At 31.8% G+C, this 21,708-nt stretch overlaps 1 protein-coding gene and 1 long non-coding RNA gene across 2 annotated transcripts in view; both read right to left on the bottom strand.

Annotated features, from left to right (window-relative positions):
* The window catches only part of LOC139528964 (transient receptor potential cation channel subfamily M member-like 2), a 42,595-nt gene that overhangs the window by 14,724 nt on the left and 6,163 nt on the right, over window positions 1-21,708 (bottom strand). Inside the window, exons 2-7 of the mRNA XM_071325209.1 lie at window positions 10,491-10,798; window positions 8,109-8,218; window positions 6,769-6,881; window positions 6,109-6,275; window positions 4,380-4,562; window positions 43-246 (exon numbers count right to left, since the gene is read on the bottom strand). Of these exons, the coding sequence (XP_071181310.1) occupies window positions 43-246; window positions 4,380-4,562; window positions 6,109-6,275; window positions 6,769-6,881; window positions 8,109-8,212 (771 nt within the window). The 5' untranslated portion in view covers window positions 8,213-8,218; window positions 10,491-10,798. The remainder of the gene's footprint in view (window positions 1-42; window positions 247-4,379; window positions 4,563-6,108; window positions 6,276-6,768; window positions 6,882-8,108; window positions 8,219-10,490; window positions 10,799-21,708) is intronic.
* Window positions 16,530-20,777, bottom strand: LOC139528117 (uncharacterized). The gene is made up of 2 exons (XR_011665530.1): window positions 20,493-20,777; window positions 16,530-17,350 (listed from the first exon to the last, which is right to left on the bottom strand). It is a non-coding gene; the product is annotated as an uncharacterized lncRNA (long non-coding RNA).

Genomic DNA, 21,708 nt, shown 5'->3' with positions numbered 1-21,708 from the left:
TGGTAACCAACGAATAGTCATGAATCTACTGTAAAACTTTACCTCTACATTGATAACGTGGTCTGTCAGACAATTTCTGTTTTTAACATATCCCCATGGAGCTATTCCAATACAAGGCAGACCATGGGCAAATCTGTCTTTATACCACTCGAATGACTGGCCTTCTCTCACTGCTAATCCTACTTCCTTCATTACTCCCATATTGAATCCTGATGTAATTAGCCAAGCATTTGTAGTCTGCGAAGCCTGTAAAATAACATACAGCATTTATTGTATTGGTACGAATGAGAAACCGTGATTCCTTTGTAACCGTCAAATATAATTAGTATCTCACAAAGGAACTAAATCCTGCATTTTATCTTTACTGAAATCAAAGAAATATCGATCAGTTGATATTCGTTATGTTGCATAATAGTGAGAACATATCTAAGATATATAATATATTTTTCTTCTATATCGATTTAAAAAATGGAAACGACAATGTAACATTATTAGATATTAATTAATGACATTCTTGAATTGATACGTTTAAGTCACCTATTATTGGACAACTGTTTCTTGAAAAAAACTTGAATTAGCTATGTTATATCTTAACGCTAAATAAACAACAGATAATAATATCCAAACGAGATGCAAAATTAAAATAAAATACAAACTCTTGAAGCATTTAACTTATTTTTTTATCAGTTTGTTCTTTTTTCTTCTTTTTGTAAACGGATTAAGCATTAAGGTTCAACCCTTCTAAGAATAAATGTAATATAAAATTAAGCTTTAACTACGCTACTGTTGATCGCTGGTTTTCTTTTTCCATATTGTAATACATTTCCTCATTCGGGGGCCCTTTTCGGCTTTTACAGCATCTGATCTTTATGGATTCAATAATTTTGTAAGGCTGTACATTGACCTTTAACTTTTTACATCATTGTCCTTTGGTCTTTTTTTTTAGGATAGATTTTTGTTCGTGTCAAAATTCATTTCTATAAACAACACCCACAAAATAATGTTAACAGTAAATTTGGGTTAAAATTGTTTCGACAGGTGCATTTGATTCCTCGTTCTTCTCTCAATGATCTATAAGGACTTTCGGATGTTTGTTTTTCTTTCTGTGTGTCGTCGAGAATCCATAGCTTATCAGACATCAAGCGGTCAGATCATAACTGTTAACATAATTTTAATCATTTTGGTAGATAACGCGTGCCTGCAATGACATACATCCAACGACTTGGTAAAAACTGACGTTGTGGCCGTTATATTCTGTTGCAAATGGCGTTAAATGTTGAAAGGACCAATATGAGGTCATTTACGAGTGATGACTACCTGCTACAGGGGCGTATAAGTAATTTGTCACCTCAAAATTTTTCTCGAAAGAACGTGCACTACTTTATATATGTTATTATCTAATGACTTAATTTCAATTTTGAGTTCTCTGTTGTGACAAAAAAATCAACATCTATATATTGATAAAAACTTGGCAATGGATTCAAGGAATGTTTATCGAAGAAACAAATACCAAACAAATCATGTATGCGCTTCTAATTTCGTGTCAAGAAATAAGCGCCACGCCTAAATTCCGCGATGTTATAATGTCTGAGGAAACTCAGGTAATGTTTTTTTTTTCTTTCAAAAAGTACAGAAAGCCTGATAATTATTAATAACACGAATATAATCCACGATTTTATGGAGAAAAAAAAAATATCTGTTGTGTTTTTAAGTCCGTCAGTTTATTTCTTTAATAGGCTAGCATTTTGGCTGCAGGAGTTTGAAAATTATTTTCGATAACTTATTCACAGCAATTTGTTGGCTAGCTACTACTATCTACAAAATTTAATATATATTATACCTTTAAGACGATTTCTTGACTATATATTTCAACCGATTCTTGCGCAGACGAAACTATGACATTGATGACTACTCTTTTTAAAACATTCCACCGGCTAAACATACGGTTGTTGGCATTTATACAGATAAGTAATGTTTGGGTATTATATATGATACGGAAAAGACCCGCGTGCATTTAGATAAAACAAGTCGCATTAGTGAATTGATCAAGAATGATTTTTTTTTAATCTTGTACCGTACGTTAACTAGTATAATTGTTAGGGCATTTGTTGCCATGTGGGACGGGTTATAATTCCGGGTCGTTCATTTGTTTCATAACTGCTATCTTTATCAACAACTGTGAAGGATCTCAAAAACAAAATATTTATGAACGACCACTGTCGTACCGATTTGCGTTCTTTGGTAATATTGTTTTTTGTAAACAAAAATGGTATTAACATGTTTGATGATTTTGACTGTACTAGTGCTAGGGATCTCGAATTATGTACTGATGCGACTTCTATCATTGGTAATGGTGCTTATTTCAAGGGGACATTGTATTGCTCTCCTTGGCCGGATGAATTATTTTCTCCATTGAAAAAGAAATATTCCATGGCTTTTCTATAACTCTATCCTTTAGTCGTTGCAGCAATCTTATTGTATCATTCACTACTAAATGATCCTATTTCGATGGGACAGTGAAGCCACAGTATATACTGTTAATAAAGATCGTTCTAGATGTTTATTGATAATGAAACGTATTAAATCTCTTACTTTGAATGCCCGTAAAAATTATATTTGTTTTCGCGACAAACACATTCCTGAAGTTCAAAATAATATCAATGACTCGCGTTCTCGTTAACAGCTACAATCGTTATCCCCCAAGTTCTATCAACTTACAACTCACATATCATAAGTGTTTCTACAGTTGTTAGAACATGCCACGTCGAATTTCCGGTCAAGCACTGTTTCGCAAGCAACTATAGTTCGCGCAAACTACGTTATGCTACACCTAAGGATTAGGAGAACTACAGACAGCTAAACAAACTTAACTTGGTACAGGTCATTAAGTTCAATTTAAAGTGTATACCAGCTGTAACCTGCAGACGATAATCTTTGAGTTCTTAACTATGTCACAACATAGTTTTTCTACGGTATACCTTTTTGAAATAACTCCAAACTTGGAGTTATAAACATCGCGTAAAACTTGGCATTTAAAAACATGAACCCATAAAAAATGTGGGTGCTCCAAACAGGTTCAAGAATGGTTATTGACAGTTTTGTAACTTCTGTTGAAACGTTTTGGTGTACATTTTAAATGACTGAAAAGTTTTCCTCATTTAACAGCAGATCACTATACTTACTTTAATCAGACCGGACTGGAATGTTTTCTTCATTTTACAGCAGATCACTATCCTTACTTTAATCAAACCAGACTGGAAAGTTTCCCTTTTTTTACAACAGATCACTATACTTACTTTAATGAGACCAGACTGGAAAGATTCCCTTATTTTACCTCAGATCACTATACATACTTTAATAAAACCAGACTGGAAAGTTTCCCTTATTTTACAACAGACCACTATACTTACTTTAATCAAACCAGACTGGAAAGTTTCCCTCATTTCACAACAGATCACTATACTTACTTTAATCAGACCAGACTGGAAAGTTTCCCTTATTTTACAGCAGATTACTATACTTACTTTAATCAGACCAGACTGGAAAGTTTCCCTTAATTTACAACAGATTACTATACTTACTTTAATCAGACCAGACTGGAAAGTTTCCCTCATTTCACAGCAGATCACTATACTTACTTTAATAAGACCAGACTGGAAAGTTTCCCTTATTTTACAACAGATTACTATACTTACTTTAATAAGACCAGACTGGAAAGTTTCCCTTATTTTACAACAGATTACTATACTTACTTTAAAAAGACCAGACTGGAAAGTTTTCCTTATTTTACCTCAGATCACTATACTTACTTTAATAAGACCAGACTGGAAAGTTTCCCTTATTTTACCTCAGATCACTATACATACTTTAATAAAACCAGACTGGAAAGTTTCCCTCATTTTACAACAGACCACTATACTTACTTTAATAAAACCAGACTGGAAAGTTTCCCTTATTTTACAACAGATTACTATACTTACTTTAATAAGACCAGACTGGAAAGTTTCCCTCTTTTTACAGCAGACCACTATACTTAATTTAATAAGACCAGACTGGAAAGTTTCCCTACTTTTACCTCAAATCACTATACATACTTTAATAACCCCAGACTGGAAAGTTTCACTTATTTTACAACAGATTACTATACATACTTTAATCAGACCAGACTGGAAAGTTTCCCTCTTTTTACAACAGATCACTCTACTTACTTTAATAAGACCAGACTTGAAAGTTTCCCTCATTTTCCCTCAGACCACAATACATACTTTAATAACCCCAGACTGGAAAGTTTTCCTTATTTTACAACATATTACTATACTTACTTTAATAAGACCAGACTGGAAAGTTTCCCTTATTTTACAGCAGACCACTTTACTTACTTTAATAAGACCAGACTGGAACGTTTCCCTCATTTTACCATTAAGTTTGAAGTTTTTAGCACCACCAACAACAGATATGATCAGACTAGGCGTAATTGGTTCCATATTTCTCCAATGGTCTTTCATCAGCTTTATAGCCCGGCCAACTGAATCTGGTTGTTCTTCATCTGTTAAACGTAAGTACTAGAACGAAAATAGGTTTCAATGTGTGAATTAAGAAATTGTATCATCTGAAGGAACCGTTATTAGGTATTTCCACTTGCTGTATCGAATAGTTTATACGCTTTTAAATTTCACTCTGCTAAGACGAACAATTTTCTTTCTAAGAGTTATCTCCCTATTCACTGTTTATCTAATGTGTGCATCTCCTTCGTTACAAAAAAAGTATATCGACAAAATTCCTGATTTAAATCATTCGTTACATTTTCAGAAATTTTTGGCTAATTTGGGTCGAAGCAATTTGATGAAATTTTATAGGAATTATCTACCTTTACAAAATAAATTTATCTGTATGTTTTTTTATCTAATAAACCTTTAAGCGTATAACCCTGCAACCTTTTAATTTGTGGTCCTTGGGTCCTACATTAGAAAATAAGGTCAAGGTCAAAGGTCAAGATCAAGTTCTAAATTTTGACTTTTGCTTATTTCTGCATTTACTCATGCACTTAAAAAGGTACATATAAAACAACAAGTGCAAAAATGTTTGCTTTATAGTTATGATGATAAGTTACATTTGATCTGAAACAATCCAATGGCATCTAATAGGAGTTACTGTCCCTGAAATGTCTAATTATAAGGTTAATTGATTTTTTCTTCAACTTGGTTCATTATGAAGACATGTGACCTTTAACAAAAGTTTGGATGACATATGACCTTGAAAAATGACATCCGGAAGTGACCTTGAGAAAAACGGAAGTACATATAAATGTAAAAGTCCTCGGAATCAATATATTTTGTAAAATAGATACATAAACCTATCACTTAATACAAGAGATAACTTTCAATATACCGGAAGTTGCCAATTATCTCCCATTGTACACATAAAAGTATATAGAAACTATATATTTTTGGATTCAGAGTGAAATAAGCTATCATTTGAGAAAGGAAGTAACATTTTCTTAACCAGAAGTAGCAAATTATCTCCTTTAGTCCACTTTGAAGCATATCAAAACCATTTATTTATAGTTTGAGAAAATTGGCTTGTTTTCAAAATTTCTTTCATGTGGAAAGACCTTCAATTATTCTCTGAACAATTGGTATTTAATGTTTATATTTTTTCGTCGGCAAAAGGTAATCAAGGACAATAAAATTGTAAAACATAATTTAAGGATGCAAATGAAATTCAAATCGGAAACACTTGAACCTGTTTTTGAGTTAATTAGGTTTTCAATGAAAATGTTAATGTATGTTTCAGAAAATAATACAAAATATCATGGTACCAAAAGAAAACACCTAGATTGTTATATGAAAAAAGAAGCAGTCAAATTGACAACTAACCATGCCTTTTGAAATTTTAATACGTTTTTATGCTTCCTTCAACCGTAAATTTTTGTGCATTTTTCTTAATCAGCAATACAGGATTGTATCTTCATTTTGTCATCAGAATTAACATATTAAAATTTTCAAGCATTGATTTAAAGTCAGGGCATGAAAACGATAAAAAAATCGGTTATTAAAAGATTATACGAGTTAATTCATTATTATTTTAAACTGAATCTAAATAACATACCTTTGCAGGTTTCCTGCCACCAACTTGTTCCATGCCTGTAAATTTAATTTTTCCAAAAGACGTGGTATTTTTTACTTTGATAGCCTGATCAGCTTTCCATTCCACAGGAGGAAACTTTTCAGTCGGTTTAGATCCAAGGTTGTTGAGATCAATAAAAGGCTTTAAATCTATAAAACACATTGAAATCTGCTAAGTACTTAAGTATTCATAAAAAAAATCAAACAAAATTGAAAGCTAATCGACTTTTATGTATTGAAAGAAAACAAAATATGGTATGATTGCAACTTCTCCCTACCATAGACCAATTCCCCATTCCAATAAATTTTAAAACAGCCAGAACACTTTATGTCAACCATGTTAGTTCTTATAATTGCTTTTGCATTTAGGAACGTACTAAATATACTTGTACAATAATTAAGGTAGTTCAGGATATGCCACCATCTTGAATTGTAAAATCACAATAAATAATCGGTCTAGTTCTTTACCCAAATCTGCAAATTCAAAGACAGATTTACAATTTATTGGTTGTACTGGTTATTTTCCCGTTTGAGTCGAAACTTGAAATTCATATGGAATATATTTTTTTAAAACTTCTCCACACTGACATCTAAAATAAAATATGTAAGTTACTTTACAGAAGTAAAGTATCCTTAAACATACCAGATGGAATTAAGTTCTCGTATCTATTTGTTGTTGGTTTTCGTTTTCCAGTTTGGGTTGATAGGTGAAATTCATATGGAATATGATTTTTTAAAACTTCTCCACAGTGACATCTTAAATCAAATTTAAACAATCAGATTAAACAAAAAATGTTTAATTTGACAAATAATGTGTTTCTAAAAGGCAGAAAAGGGTATAGTCAATCCAACATGTTGTTTTTTTTCATTTTGACATATGTCTTTAATATTTTAATTTAGACTATTGACTACATTTGTTGTCTTGACATAATTGTTGCGTATCTGCTATCTACTGTCCACTTCATTTTATCAGGTTCCTTCATTACAAAATATAACCCTTTCTGTTGACAGATGATCATGATAAAGCATGGGATCTGCTTAAAGAACGGTGGCAAATCTGACATGAATATTCAGGATTATGAAACGAATAATGTTATAAAACATAAATGTACCATTCATATTATGGCTGTCATATTTTGCTGCAAGTATTATTTACTACACATTGTTCTTTTTTCCTTAAGTGGATTTCTTTATTGATTACTGAAGTGTCGTTTTTAATATATTAATTGTGATAAACAAAAAGTAGAATTAACAACAATTGTGACCTAAAAAAAATCAAAAATGAACGTCCGTAATCAAACGGCAAAATCAAAAGCTCAAAAATTTCAAAAGGTTGGATAACTACTGTCATATTCCTCATTTGGTGCAAGTATTTCCTAAAGTAGAAAATGGTTGATTAAACCTTGTTTTATAGCTAGCTAAACATCTCACTTGCATTACAGTCGCACAAAATTCCATCATATTGACAACCATGTGCCAACAAAACAAACCGAAAAATAGGTAAAAATGACAAAAATAACATTCAACATATAGATTAATCTTAATCACTATAAAAATAAATATCTCGCCAAAATATACAACAGTACAAGTATGTTCAGTTGTATATTTGAGTGAGATGTTTCAATAGTTGTAGATGCATGTAAGGTGTATTTGTATGTATGTGTCATTATTGTCATATTGTTATATTGTCACATGAATATGGAAATTAGTGAATATAAATAAACCGGGAAAAAATGTCAACATTTTTTTTATTCAGTTACCGTCTCGTTAATTTCTATCCTCTTCTCCTTTCACATGTTAGAAGAGGTCATATAACGAAGCTACATCAACATGTATTACATTATAACCTTAACAATTTCAACAGCTTTTTTGAATATGCCACACAGTAATGCATCTGCGCATTAGGCATATCTTTAGATATTGGGGAATACACAATTATTGAAAATTATTTGTAATGTCATGCACATCCATTACAAAACGTACTTTAAGGCTCCTGTTTTCTCTATTTTTTGTTGATTTGGTGCAGGAACAAATTGCTGACATTCTAACTGCCTAAAGTTTTGTTTGATAAAACTAAGGTGTTCCATCTTTTGCTGAAAAAAAACCAGTTTATTTTAAGAGTTTAGTAAATAAACTCATCATACATACCAGGATTGAATTTTATATTTATGCCAGACGTGCGTTTCGTCTCTAAAAGACTCTTCAGTGACGCTCGAATCCAAAAATGTTCAAAAGGCCAAATAAAGTACGAAGTTGAAGAGTATAAACGACCAAAATTACATTATAAAATTAGAGGCTCTAAAAAGCCTGTGTCGCTAACCTTAGTCTATGTGCATAATAAACAAAGGACACAGATGGATTCATGACAAAATTATGTTTTGGTGATGGTGATGTGTTTGAAGTTCTTACTTTACTGAACGTTCTTGCTACTTACAATTATATCTATAATGAATTTTGCCCATTAGTAACAGAGGAAGTTATTTGGTAAAAATTTACCAAAATTAACCAAATTAATGAAAATTGTTAAAAATTTACTTAAAAAAAGGCAATAACTCCTAAATGGGTCAACTGACCATTTTGGTTATGTTGACTTTTTTGCAGATCTTAATTTGCTGAACATCTTGCTGTTAACAGTTTATCTCTATCTATAATGATATTCAAGATAATAACAAAAAACGGCAAAAAGTCTTTAAAATTACCAATTTAGGGGCAGCAACCCAATAACGGGTTCTCCGATTCATCTGAAAATTTTGTGGCAGATAGATCATGACTTGATAATTAATTTAACCCATGTCAGATTTGCTCTAAAAACTTTGGTTTCAGAGTTATGAGCCAAAATCTACATTTTACCCCTATGTTCTATTTTGAGCCATGGCGGCCATCTTGGTTGGTTTGCCGGGTCACCGGACACATTTTTTTAAACAAGATACCCCAATGATTATTGTGGCCAAGTTTCGTAAAATTTGGCACTGTTGTTTCAGAGGTGAAGATTTTTGTAAAAGTTTAAACATGACACAGTAATCAATAAGATATATAGAATAATTTGGTCGTTCAAAGTATTTTCAAAATATAATTTCACATGGGGAATGGTTGTATGCAAGACTGAAAAATTAAAAGTTTTGTTAGAACTAATTTCAGAAAAAAGACCGAGATTTATAATTATTCAGCAATTCTTTAGAATTTTAAGAATCTATATATGGTGTATCCATTACGCGAGTAAAATAATTTTGTTGTTCAAAGTATTTTCAAAATTATAATAGAACAATAACATAATGGCGGGATCTTTAAAAGTACAGAGCCACGTCATATCTACCAAAGAAAAACAAAATGTCACACGTTCAATTGATATCAAAGGTACCAGGATTATAATTTAGTACGCCAGACGCGCGTTTCGACACTCATATCAAAATATTTATAAAACCCACCAGCAAACATGAAAGATAATACAAACAACACATTGACAGGATGTATAAGTACAGAGCCACGTCACATGGATACCAAGAAAACAGACCAAACAGTAAAAGTACTATTAATAATGGAGCAAAGACAAATGAAATAACAATAACACACGTTATTGAGATGATAAAGAACTTCAGTACACAGAATATATACATCAAGATCATTGTGAAGTTAATGCAGAATATTTATCAACAAGGTCTTGATACCTTCCGATGATTTTTTTAGAATAAGGACGAGACGTTTTTTGACATATCCCTGATTAATCGAACTTCTGCTTAGACACTGGTGACGTTTTACAAAGTCCTAGTAGTAGCTGCAAGCTCTTGAAATTCGAATAAGTTGTAAAATAAATATCCCACATGCAGGTGAAGTTAATATATTGCTACTTAGTTTGGGGAAGTTGATAATTTCAAAATTAAAATCGTCTCGTTTATCATACATTCTGTTACTGGGATGACTGTGTATGTCAAATTCGAGGTGTACGTCTACAATGAGGCAAAGGAAGCCGTGTCTGTTGTGTTTTTAATTTCTAGGTCTAGGGGAATATGAGTGAACCAAATCAGAAAAGATCGGATTGTTAATGGAAAGAACACCATTAATATATTTGAAAGTAAAATTAAACGATCTTGCTTTTTTTGAAAATGACATGACAAATGGTAAACAATTATAATGGCTTTATTCATATACAAAGCACCAATAAAATCACAATGATCTTCAGCAGCAACACACACCTGCCTGTGTGTGACATGAGAAAAGTGGCGGAATTAAATGTTTATTGGCGATCAACTCTCCCCCAACCTATGACAATTTCATTTAGATTATTGAACAAGTGGTGTATTTTTGTCTTCTTTTTGTGTATTATTCACATAAAACTAAGATCCACGTATATTCATATATGTTAAATACCTGCTCAAAAATATCTTCCGCATACCAACCATTTTACTTAGTGGGATCCTTCCGAGTAAAGGAACTTTCTTCCTCATGTCTGAAAATCGGACATCATCTAATGTAAGTCTTTCCTGTGTTTTAGCTTTTTTAATGTCAGTTTCGTCTCTAGTCATCATCATCCGTCTCCTTGTCCCGCCTGTTGTGTCAAACTGTGACTGAATACTGAAATCTTTCCTTCCAAAAGCCAGCAAGTTTTTATCACTAGGATGTATTTTTAGTCTATTTCCAATCCCTGCCATCCTGAATTTGAAAGATTTCGTATTCACCTGAAACAAAAAGTACTAAGAATGAACAATTGTCATGTCACGTGATTGGGACATAAATAGCTAAGAGATAACAGATATTTGATATAAAAAAAATTGCTGACTTGATATATGGAATGAAATTCAGTGTTTCTTACAGGGTTTGTTTGGCATGCGCACTATCCACTTTTCACGATGCCTTGACCTTCCTGTGGAAATAAAATTAATGGCGGCATTCCGTAATTTAAGATTGGTTTTGACATTCATCTTTAAGGTTAATAAAAACAGTTTGAGTAATTTCCCGTTGGACGAAATTCTAATTGTTTGCCCGGCTTTTTATTAATTTCATAATGATGTTTGAACAAATTTGAAGCATCCGAGTACTAATACGGTTCATGATTCATACTAATTAAGGACAAAGTCGACTGTTCCACTGCAAATTTAGTATGTAGACAACTTCCTATCATGATTTCTTTATAGAGGGTTGCTGCTCACAAGGAAGCTATTAAACCAAGAGTTCCAAATAATGAATTTGAAATCATCCTTTCGTAAATTTTACGGACGTGATCACGAGTTGGTTGTCCGTCGTCGTCGTCGTCGTCTGTTAACTTTTACAAAAATATTTTCCTCTACAACTACTGGGCCAGATTTATCCATAGGGATAAAATGTAGATTTTGGCTTATAACTCTGAAACCAAAGTTTTTAGAGCAAATCTGACATAGGGTTAAATTATTTATAAGTCATGATCTATCTTTCCTGAAATTTGCATACCAATCGGGCAACTTGTTTTTGGGTTGCTGGCCCTGAATTGGTAATTTTAAGAAGATTTTGCAGCTTTTGGTTATTATCTTGAAAATTATTATAGATAGAGGAATACTAAAAACTGCAATAATATAGTAAGAGCTACAAGTAAGTCAACTTGACCAAAGTGGTCAATTGAAACCATTAATGAGCTATTGTCCTTAATAGTCATTTTTTTACAATTTTCATTATTTTGGTAAATTTTTACAAATTTTTTTCCACTGTCATTTCTGGGCCGATTTCAATTTGGATACAGATAATTGTAAGCACAAGTTTATCATGAATGTATCTGTGTCCTTTGTTTAATATGCACATAAACCTAGGTGAACGACACAGGCTCTTCATAGCCTCTAGTTTTTAAGTACGACCACTGTATGTATTTGGACGGATTTGGTATGAAATTATGAAGGCTTTCTGACATTTATCTTGGTGTATTAAGAGTTAAGAGAATAACTCATTTAGTTTTGACTCCGTTGAATAAATATTAAATGAACCGTAGCATTGGAGGGGAAATGAATAGCCTCAGAATTCGTGTACTGTTGAGACTTATTTAAAAACCTGCTTCTTAAACTATCAAAATTTTAAATGTTTACTTTTGAAACTTTTCCCTCTTTATGCTTATAGATGAGGACCTTTGCAACATTTGACCCCGCCCAGAAATTGTCTAAGTAACCGTTTTCCCGGACTAAAGAGTGATAAGACATTATGATTTCTCATTTGTATAAGTCCCTCTCTTTCCCTTTTGTTAGGTAAAATGTAAGCTAAACGCACGTATAATGGAACAAATAGGGTATAATGCTTTCTCGAGGTTCATTGTTCTTATATCACTACTGGACGAAAAAACGTCTGTCCATACCAGTAACAGTCGTTCTAAGACTGATAATGTTTGTTAAAGTTGTAACAGTTGTTAAATTTCACTGCTGCAGTTTTTTTGTAACTGTCCCAACTTTAAAAGTGTTTGTCTACAACATAAATCGACTGTAACAACGCAAGAAATAACTGTCACCGTTATTAAAGGACTGATACAACTATTTCAAAGTTGTAACAGTTGATTTACAACTGTCCCAACTCGAAAAACGTTGCAACAGTCATAAATAAACTGATTAAACGCCTAAAGGGTTGTCACAGTCGTAATAAAACTGATGCAATCATTTGAAAGTTGTAACAGTCATTTAATTACTGTACCAACACGGAAAACGTTGAAACAGTCATAAATAAACTGTTTAAACGCAGAAAAAGTTGTAACAGTTAAAATATGATAGCTACAACCATTGTATAGGCATAGCTAATTTATAAGCGTAGCAACTTCCAAACATTGATCTTCATGTACACTTAAAAGTCACGGATACAAAATGTCTAACAGTCGGGGATATAGGTTCAATTATTTGTAAAAAAAAATTACTGTGTGAAATATAAGGTTGTGACAAAGAGAAACAACTATCACTCCAATGTAATACATTAATTTTAGATAGATATTGATTTAAAAAAAAAAGTATTTTGAAATATTTGCCGCTGAACACATTTTTGTATTCCTCGGTTATTTAGTGAATGTGCTGAATTTATATATTTTTCTTAACACTTCCTCGCCCTTATCTCTTCGAACCAATAAAATCGGAACCAGCACTAGATACCTGCAATTTCACTAGATAAAAGATATATAATCGAAAAACGTTACCCAATATATTTGTTACCAAATGTATCTTTATAACTAAATTAAAAGTTGACATTTTTTATATCATCTAAATAACAATTTATTATTTTTCTATTAAATTAGTTAGGTGTAAAATCATTCATGCATACACGGTTGTTTTCAATACCCGTAGTTTTACGAATCACATCACTTCATAATAACGCTGAATATACATGATATACTCTAAACCTAGCGAGGAACTCCTAATTCACGCACTTGTCAAACTTATCCCCACATAAAACTGCTTTATATTTTCTTGAGGGCTTATTTCACACACTAATTTTTGGGGGGCTACATTTCTTGTAAAATTATAAATATCATTTTGATTTCTATACATGTAAAAAAAAATCAGACATTTAACACATCTTTTGTAGCTATGGAAAACAAATCTTAAATCTATCTGAATTTAATTTATTTTATTTTACCGTATTTTATTTTTGAATAGGTCAATATTAACTCGACTTTGTATTGTACATTGTACGGAATGGTCTATTTGAAGTTCAATTGTAATTGATACACATGATACAGGTAAATAGCACGTCAGCATTCATGATTGAGGTAAAAAAATATTATCACTCGCGAGAAAAATTCATATTTTCACCGGATTTTTCGCAAAGAATTTACCATACATAATTTATGTAAATACTAGTAGATGGACGTACTGTTCAAGACCGGACAAAATAACTAGCGCAAGTGAAAGTTCAAATGTTCAAAACATGAAAACTCGCATTGTTTAAGACAGGGAAATCAAATCTTAATTCTTTTATTTTTTTCACATCACTTTTTAGAACTTGATGTATTCTTTAGACTCCGGTCTTATTAAATTCTAAAGACTGACATCGGATTCTCTTGTGTGGTTTCAGTTGATCAGATGTACTAACGTTTATCCAAAATATTTTCCGATTTCAATTGTTCAAATTCAAATTATTTAATCCCATAAATGCTTGTACAATAATGACATATTATTCAATCAGTAAAGAAAACTAACAATGTTACTAGATAGATAGATAGATAATTATGTACAGACAATATTTTGGGTCCCTTTATATTTTTTTGTTTGGTGTGAGCTGAGGCTCCATGTTGAAGGCCAAGGAGCGGATCCAGCCATTTTAAAAAGGAGTTGTTACTAACCCAGGACAAAGGGGGGTTCCAATTACATGTACCCATTCAAATGCCTTGATCGTCTAAAAAAGGGGGGTTCAAACCCCCGGAACCCCCCCTGGATCCGCGCCTGAGGCTATACATTGACCTATAATGGTTTAATGCGTTATACATGTATGACTTTGTAATGCTTATTGTGTTTATGGAAAACAATGGGAAAAATGTTGCTTAACATCTTGGGATATATATATTAAGAAGGCATTTATTCAAAAGCAGATAGAATTGATTTGTAGAAAAACATGAATATTAAAGGGCAGATGATCAACTATTATAGTACAAGTCTTTGATTAACCACAATATTATATTTGTCATCACTGACGTATCAATGTTGCTTTTGTATACATGGTATAAAAATCCAACTTGGGTTTCTCATCTGAACTTGTTTACACAGTGTTACATTATCTAATATAACTAGGCCTGTTATAGGTTTTTCATTATCACACTTATGGGGAACTGATTTTGCTCATTGTTGAAGGATGTACAGTTACTAACAATTACATCACTTCACTTGAAGTTCCTCCATCGTTCAATTTTCATCCATGGAGATCCCCGTCTTGGTTTACGGTTGATGGTTGTCTTATTGAAATTCATACCACATCTCCTTATTCTGGTTATCATACAGTATACATGTTATACCAATGTCCCAGGTTAGTGGGAGGGTTGGGAACTCGCTAACATGTTTAACCCCGCCACATTATTTATGTATGTGCCTGTCCCAAGTCAGTAGCCTGTAATTCAGTGGTTGTCGTTTGTTTATGTGTTACATATTTGTTTTTCGTTCATTTTTTAAATAAATAAGGCTGTTAGTTTTCTCGTTTGAATTGTTTTACATCGTCTTATCAGGGCCTTTTATAGCTGACTATGTGGTATGGGCTTTCCTCATTGTTGAAGGCCGTACGGTTACCTTAAATTGTTAATGTTTGTGTCATTTTGGTCTTTTGTGGATAGTTGTCTCATTGACAATCATACCACATCTTCTTTTTTATATATGTTATACAAGACTAAAATACCTAGTACATGTATTATCAAATGAATTATAACAATTGTTAATAGTTGTCAGACTTATGTCATCTTTGCTTTGCCTACATGTATGAAGGTTTTACAGTACATGTACAAGTATCACACAAACTTTCAATTTTCATTAACCTTTAAAATGAAGTTGCAGTCAAATTAACCATGCCAGACAGATGATGTACACCCTACAAACTGACTTATAAACCCATGATACCCAAAATTTAGTGATTTATACTGTGAAATAGATTTAACATTCTTAACATCCAAACCATGAAAACTAACTTATGAATATCCAATAATATGCCAAAAATAGTGATCCTATACATGTCTTGCATGTACATGTAGTTTATACTGTAGCATCTGATAAACATTTGGAAATAGATCAAACCACAAAAACTAAGCATTGTTCAATGAACCATGACATTTTCATTGGGGTCAAAGTCTGATGTAAGTCTTGCAATAAGACATATTCACCTTACACTCATTTCATAAACCAAATATAGTTGACCTACTTTTCCTACTGCTTGTAGTATTTTTAAACATGTGTGAGAAACAAACTTGACAAATTACATGTAACTGAAGTAACCTTAATCACTGATCCATGAAATGAAGTCAGGATCAGGCCAACCCTGCCTGACAGACACTGAGACATGTACACCTTTCAAAATACCATAATAATTAATCCAGTAACTCAATTAATATACATGTACATACGTTATACATTTAAGACTTCAAGTGTATTTCACTGTGACTGTTCAAACAGTAATATTTTTTTGTAAACAGTTACATGTACATGTAGTGTACCATGAAAACTAGGTGAAGTGCAATGAACAAATCAATAACAGAAACTTCATAACATTTTAAAGGAAGTATCCAGGCATTTCAGCTTCAAAAATGTATCTGGTGAAGCTTAAATACAAAACGGTACGCTGTAGCCACTGCCAGATTGTAATACATATTTCTTGGCTTGCATGCATGTACTTCAACTTTTGTTGCAGGAGGGATAATAAAGTTATACTTTAATGTACGTGCATGTTTTATTTGTTTCAAAAACCATGAACACTTGGCCACTAACATGACTAATCATGCTAATTAAGATTTTTATTTAATTCTAATTCAGACTTTAATAATTTAAGTACAGCAAGCAGTCATTTGACTCTAAACAATTGACACGGACTGCACGAGACCCTCATAGTTGGTTAAGATCTTTTTACACACCCTGGACATGCTGGCGGTAGTTAACAATTGCAATGCCAACATAAACTTCAGATGTGATATACATGTACTGTTTTGTTAATTTCACTGAAACTAGAAATTCACATTATCCATATTGTTATTATATTAAAATGACTGATTATCCACTAATTAAAAGTATTCATGAATTCAGATATGATGCACTATTATTAGTAGTATTCACTGAAACTATGCATTTTCATTATTCCAAATTGCTATTTCAAATGAATAGTTATCCTGGGTATTCATGGAATTCAGAAATAATGTACATGTATGATTGCACTATTAATATTCACTGCAACTACGAAATTTTGTTATTCCAAATTCACAATTGATCATGATAATCCAAGGTAATTAGTCCTCCAGTAATGTGGTCCTCCTTTAATACAATTTGTAATTTTCCTATTTGTACAAGGCACAATTTTCTTCTTGTCCAATTTAATCAGAACATCACATTATCATCATGGAATAATGCTGCACGCCATATTCATAATTTCCAAAAACAATAGATAACTAGCATTAAATAATGAATTAATCCATTGTTTCACAATTTGCAGCTATACAGCGACTCAGTGACATCTATATTTTCTATGCATCAAAGTGCACATGTACTAGCAGGTGTCATATTCTATTAAAGTGGGAATCATGGTCAAACCAATACATATTCAGTATGATTCTACAAAATAAAATATACATTTAGACTCAAGTGCAGTAAATGTTTAACTAATAATAAAATATAATACTACATGTATATACATTGTGCAATAATAAGAAAGTTAATTACAATAACTGTATTTACCTAGATAAAACTAGCACTTCTCATTTGATTGACCAAAAAATTCTAGCACTAATACAATTCTGTTTTCAAGTCCCTATTAACAAGAAAAATAAATCTTTTAAGGGGGTCTAAATTCTATATATAGTGTTGTCTTTTTTCCTGCATTAATGATTTGTTAAGTGTGATTGTGTACTTTCATTGAAGGGTTACTGTCTCATTGAGGCTCACACCATACTTTTTTTCATCAATTCTTTAAAGTCAGACATCATGGACATAGTTATTCCTCTCTAAAACACAACAGGTTATTTCTTTTGTTTATTTTAATTATGTTTATGATTTAATATGAAATATATTGATACTACAAACATGACAAAGAAAAGTTTAAGGAACGAAAAAATAAAATAAAATAAATAAATGCCCTGTTACTATATACATGTAGATGATATTGACTTTACCTTTGTCCAGTGCATATAATGAATAAACCTTTGTGATGTAAAAATATTGTTCCAAGACTTAACCATCCCAGTTAATGTTTTAAATCCTTGAGTTTAATAATTTTTACATCTTTTGTGTTACCCTGAATACTTTTTACTTATTCATTTGTTATAACAGCTTGCATTAAATAATGCTTTGCAGCTCACTTTTTTATTTAATTTAGTTATTTACCCAATTTTATTTTAATAAATTAATATTCAGATTACTTTTAAAATTTGCAGTTTAATATCCAAAATAATATATATCCTGCTGTTTCATATTTTTCTTAAATTATAATTTGTTTTGAAAAAGTTATCAAAATTTTGAAGAGGACAATTTTAATCATGATAATTTGTGAACATTATTATAAAATTGTATCATTATACCAATGACAGATTAAATATCATCCCCCAGGGCAATAAACTATTGTGTCTTAATTTGTATATTAGCTAGATCATGTATATAAGAATTTCTGATTATTACCTATCACATATCCAGTGTTAACATCCTGATTATTACCTATTTTAATGCACATTTGCATGGTCATATTCAGTAAATACAAATATTTTAATTGTTAATTTTGAATTTGAATTAAAAAAAATTGTTTTACACTACATTAGTAGATACAACACATACAATGCAGTTAACACAGTAAATTTTATGAGAACTTACTGGATAATACTATATCTATAAAAAATATTTTGAGCGTCATAAAATACTTTAAAAAAGTTTATACCATGTTAACATAAAAAAATATGCATACAGATAGATTTTTTTGTTATGTTTTCCTGACATATTGAATGTTTACATAAAATAATTATCATGATTATGTAAAAAATGCAAAAAATCTGCAGTCGTATGTGAATGCACATGATCAAAGGAGATGTGGGATATATCAATGATGCATCAACCCAACAGTTTAATAGGCAACAATAAAGTAACCAAAACACAATTGAATGCGTGTCGAAAAATATATATGAATTATGATTAGAAGGTCCTTCATCATTGCGGAATAAATATAATGACCATTGAATGTTACTACTTGTAAGTTGTAAGTTAGATAACATGTATGGCACAAATGAATTTTGAAAAACAATGCTAACAGGGCACAATTTATATAAAAATTTCACATGAAAATATATAGTTTGGGTTCAAAGTATTAACAAATTATAGTGATTTAATGTAAATTCTATGTTAAATCTAAAAAGAATAAAATTGTGATGCTAGCTTTGCTCTTTTAATATGTGTTTTTTAAACAATATAGTACATGATAAAACAATTACTAATTGAATTAGCACAATTTGTTTAATCAACTGTGTTTAAATGGCAACTGTTTATGACTCTGTGCCTTGTTTCAGGAACATTAATTTAATAATATTGTTTTATTTTGATGATTAATGCTAATTTAAACCATTTTTAAAATATTTATTCACTTTCAATGCCTGGCATATGCATGCTATTATCAAATATATTAATGTTTTCTTGTCCATGATTTGAGAATTATTTAAAATCTAAATGAAAATGGACACTTGCTAAATAAGTCACTATTTAATCTTAAAGTTAATAATTTTCTTAACATTTTATGATCAAATCATATGTGTTTGTACTATGCATGTTTTTTTTATCGAAATCGTGACGTCACAATGCATTCTAAATAGAACAAAAACTATCAGCTGATAAAGCAAAACTAGGGAAATACTAGTAATCCAGCATAAGCATGATAAAAAACACATTTATATGGATACGTACATGTAAAGATCGGTTGGTTGTTGGTTATAAAATGTCCAGTGACAAGTATTTCATGCAAATTTATGACCCGAGTTAGCAATACATTAACATACAATATGTACACTACATGATGTATAGGTCAGCATGGTCAGTGGCAGATCCATAACTTTTCATAAGGGACAGGGCCCCTGACTGCCCTTAGGGGCACGGATCCAGTCATGCTTGAGTGATTCCCTATATAATCAACCACATTATTCCCACAAAAAAGGGGAAGATATAGAGTAACCTTTTATGTATTCCACTCAGGGTGATGTATGCAAAATAATTAAGGGAATAAATGACATACACATGATAATAGGGGGGGGGGGGGGTACGGTGTCCTTCCTGATTTTCAATGATTTATTATGAAGCACAACTTTAACATTGAAGCTTAAAGGTGGCTCAAAGCTTATATTTTCCCTGGAACATGCAACTATGCACGAGTGTGGTAATATAGAACGTAGATTCATAGCTATATATAGCCTATCGGAGTATCTCAATATAGATTCCGTAGGATCAGTGGCGGATCCAGCCATTCTAAAAAGGGGGGGGTCCAACCCAGAACGAAACAGGTGGAGAGGGGGGGGGGTCCAACTATATGTCCCCATTTAAATGCATTGAGCGGCCAAAACAAAGGAGGTTCGAACCCTTGGAACCCCCCTCCCCCCTTTTGGATCCGCCAATGAGAACACATTGTAAGGTCTGTAAGCCGACAAATGTGCACATTTTCCCTTCAAAATTATGAATCCATGATTATTCGATAGATGCATGCTTTAAAATATTGATAATTTCTACTCACCGATTGTATTTTCCAGCTCAGATTATTGAACATGTGGTCTAACATCTGTAGTTACCTGTGTAAAAATATAGTTTGCCGACCTGAGGTCCCGGTTTTTTTGTTTTTTTTGCCGACAAGAAATTAAAGTGGATAAATCGTTTACGGTTAAGAATTGTTTTCCGTTTTTAATGAAACTTGACAGATTTTACTAATTATTTTTTTAATCATCGGAAATGTCCCTCTTGGTGTAATTCGAATTAAAACGGGGTTATTATGCTGTACAATATTGGTAACTTAGTCATAATCTTTAAATTTATTTCAGGTACACCCTTGTACATTTTTCTATTGCGCAGAATTTATCAAATATGAATTTGAATGAATCCATTATCATCTTCTCATTCTTCTGCAAAACTCTATTTTAAACGAAAGCTTCTGGTTTTTAAAACCAGTTATGAACGAAAATGTTATAAAACAGATATTATAAAATAAAAAGTAAGGATATCAAAAGGATTATTTAAAGTCAAACGCACATGACTGTCAAAAATGAACGGACAATGCTACGGCAATAAATGGAAAACGACAAAAGACAAACAACGATCGCAAAATAAGTGAATAAACAGCAAAACAAGTTTACAATCGCACGATAGACGATAATAGTATAAGTAATGGACTATTTCACAACAAAATCAAATCTTGAGAGCCGGGTCAGACGTGATTTTTTTTTTTTTACACTGATGGACTACCGTTACGCTAAAATATTTGTATTAAAACATTTACCGACTGTATCAACCTATGAAGTGTTTGTTTTAAACATTTAACGACTGTGTCAACCTTTTATAAGTTGTACTAAACATTTAATGACTGTGCCAACCTTTAGAAAGTTGTAACAAACATTTAACGACTGTCCCAACTCTAAAAACGTTGTGACAAACATTTTTTGGCTGCATCAACGTCTGAAAAGTTGACACAAACAAATTTTAACTGTCCCAACTATTAAAAGGTTGGGACGGACATTATGCAACTGCCACAACTATTAGAAAGACTGTAATAAATATATTTTGACTGTGACAACACCGTAAACCACTGCAACAGTTCTGAAATGACTGATGGTAGCATTTTTTGACTTTCACAACCCGTAGAAAAGTTGGGACAGACATAAATGAACTGTTGCAACGAAATATGACAGATTTGACAGTCATTACTTGTCTTTTACAGACTAAGACAGTCGTACAACGAC

The sequence above is a fragment of the Mytilus edulis genome, chromosome 6 (assembly GCF_963676685.1).
Source record: "Mytilus edulis chromosome 6, xbMytEdul2.2, whole genome shotgun sequence".
Taxonomy (NCBI): domain Eukaryota; kingdom Metazoa; phylum Mollusca; class Bivalvia; order Mytilida; family Mytilidae; genus Mytilus; species Mytilus edulis.
This window is presented reverse-complemented; position numbering and strand designations above follow the sequence as displayed.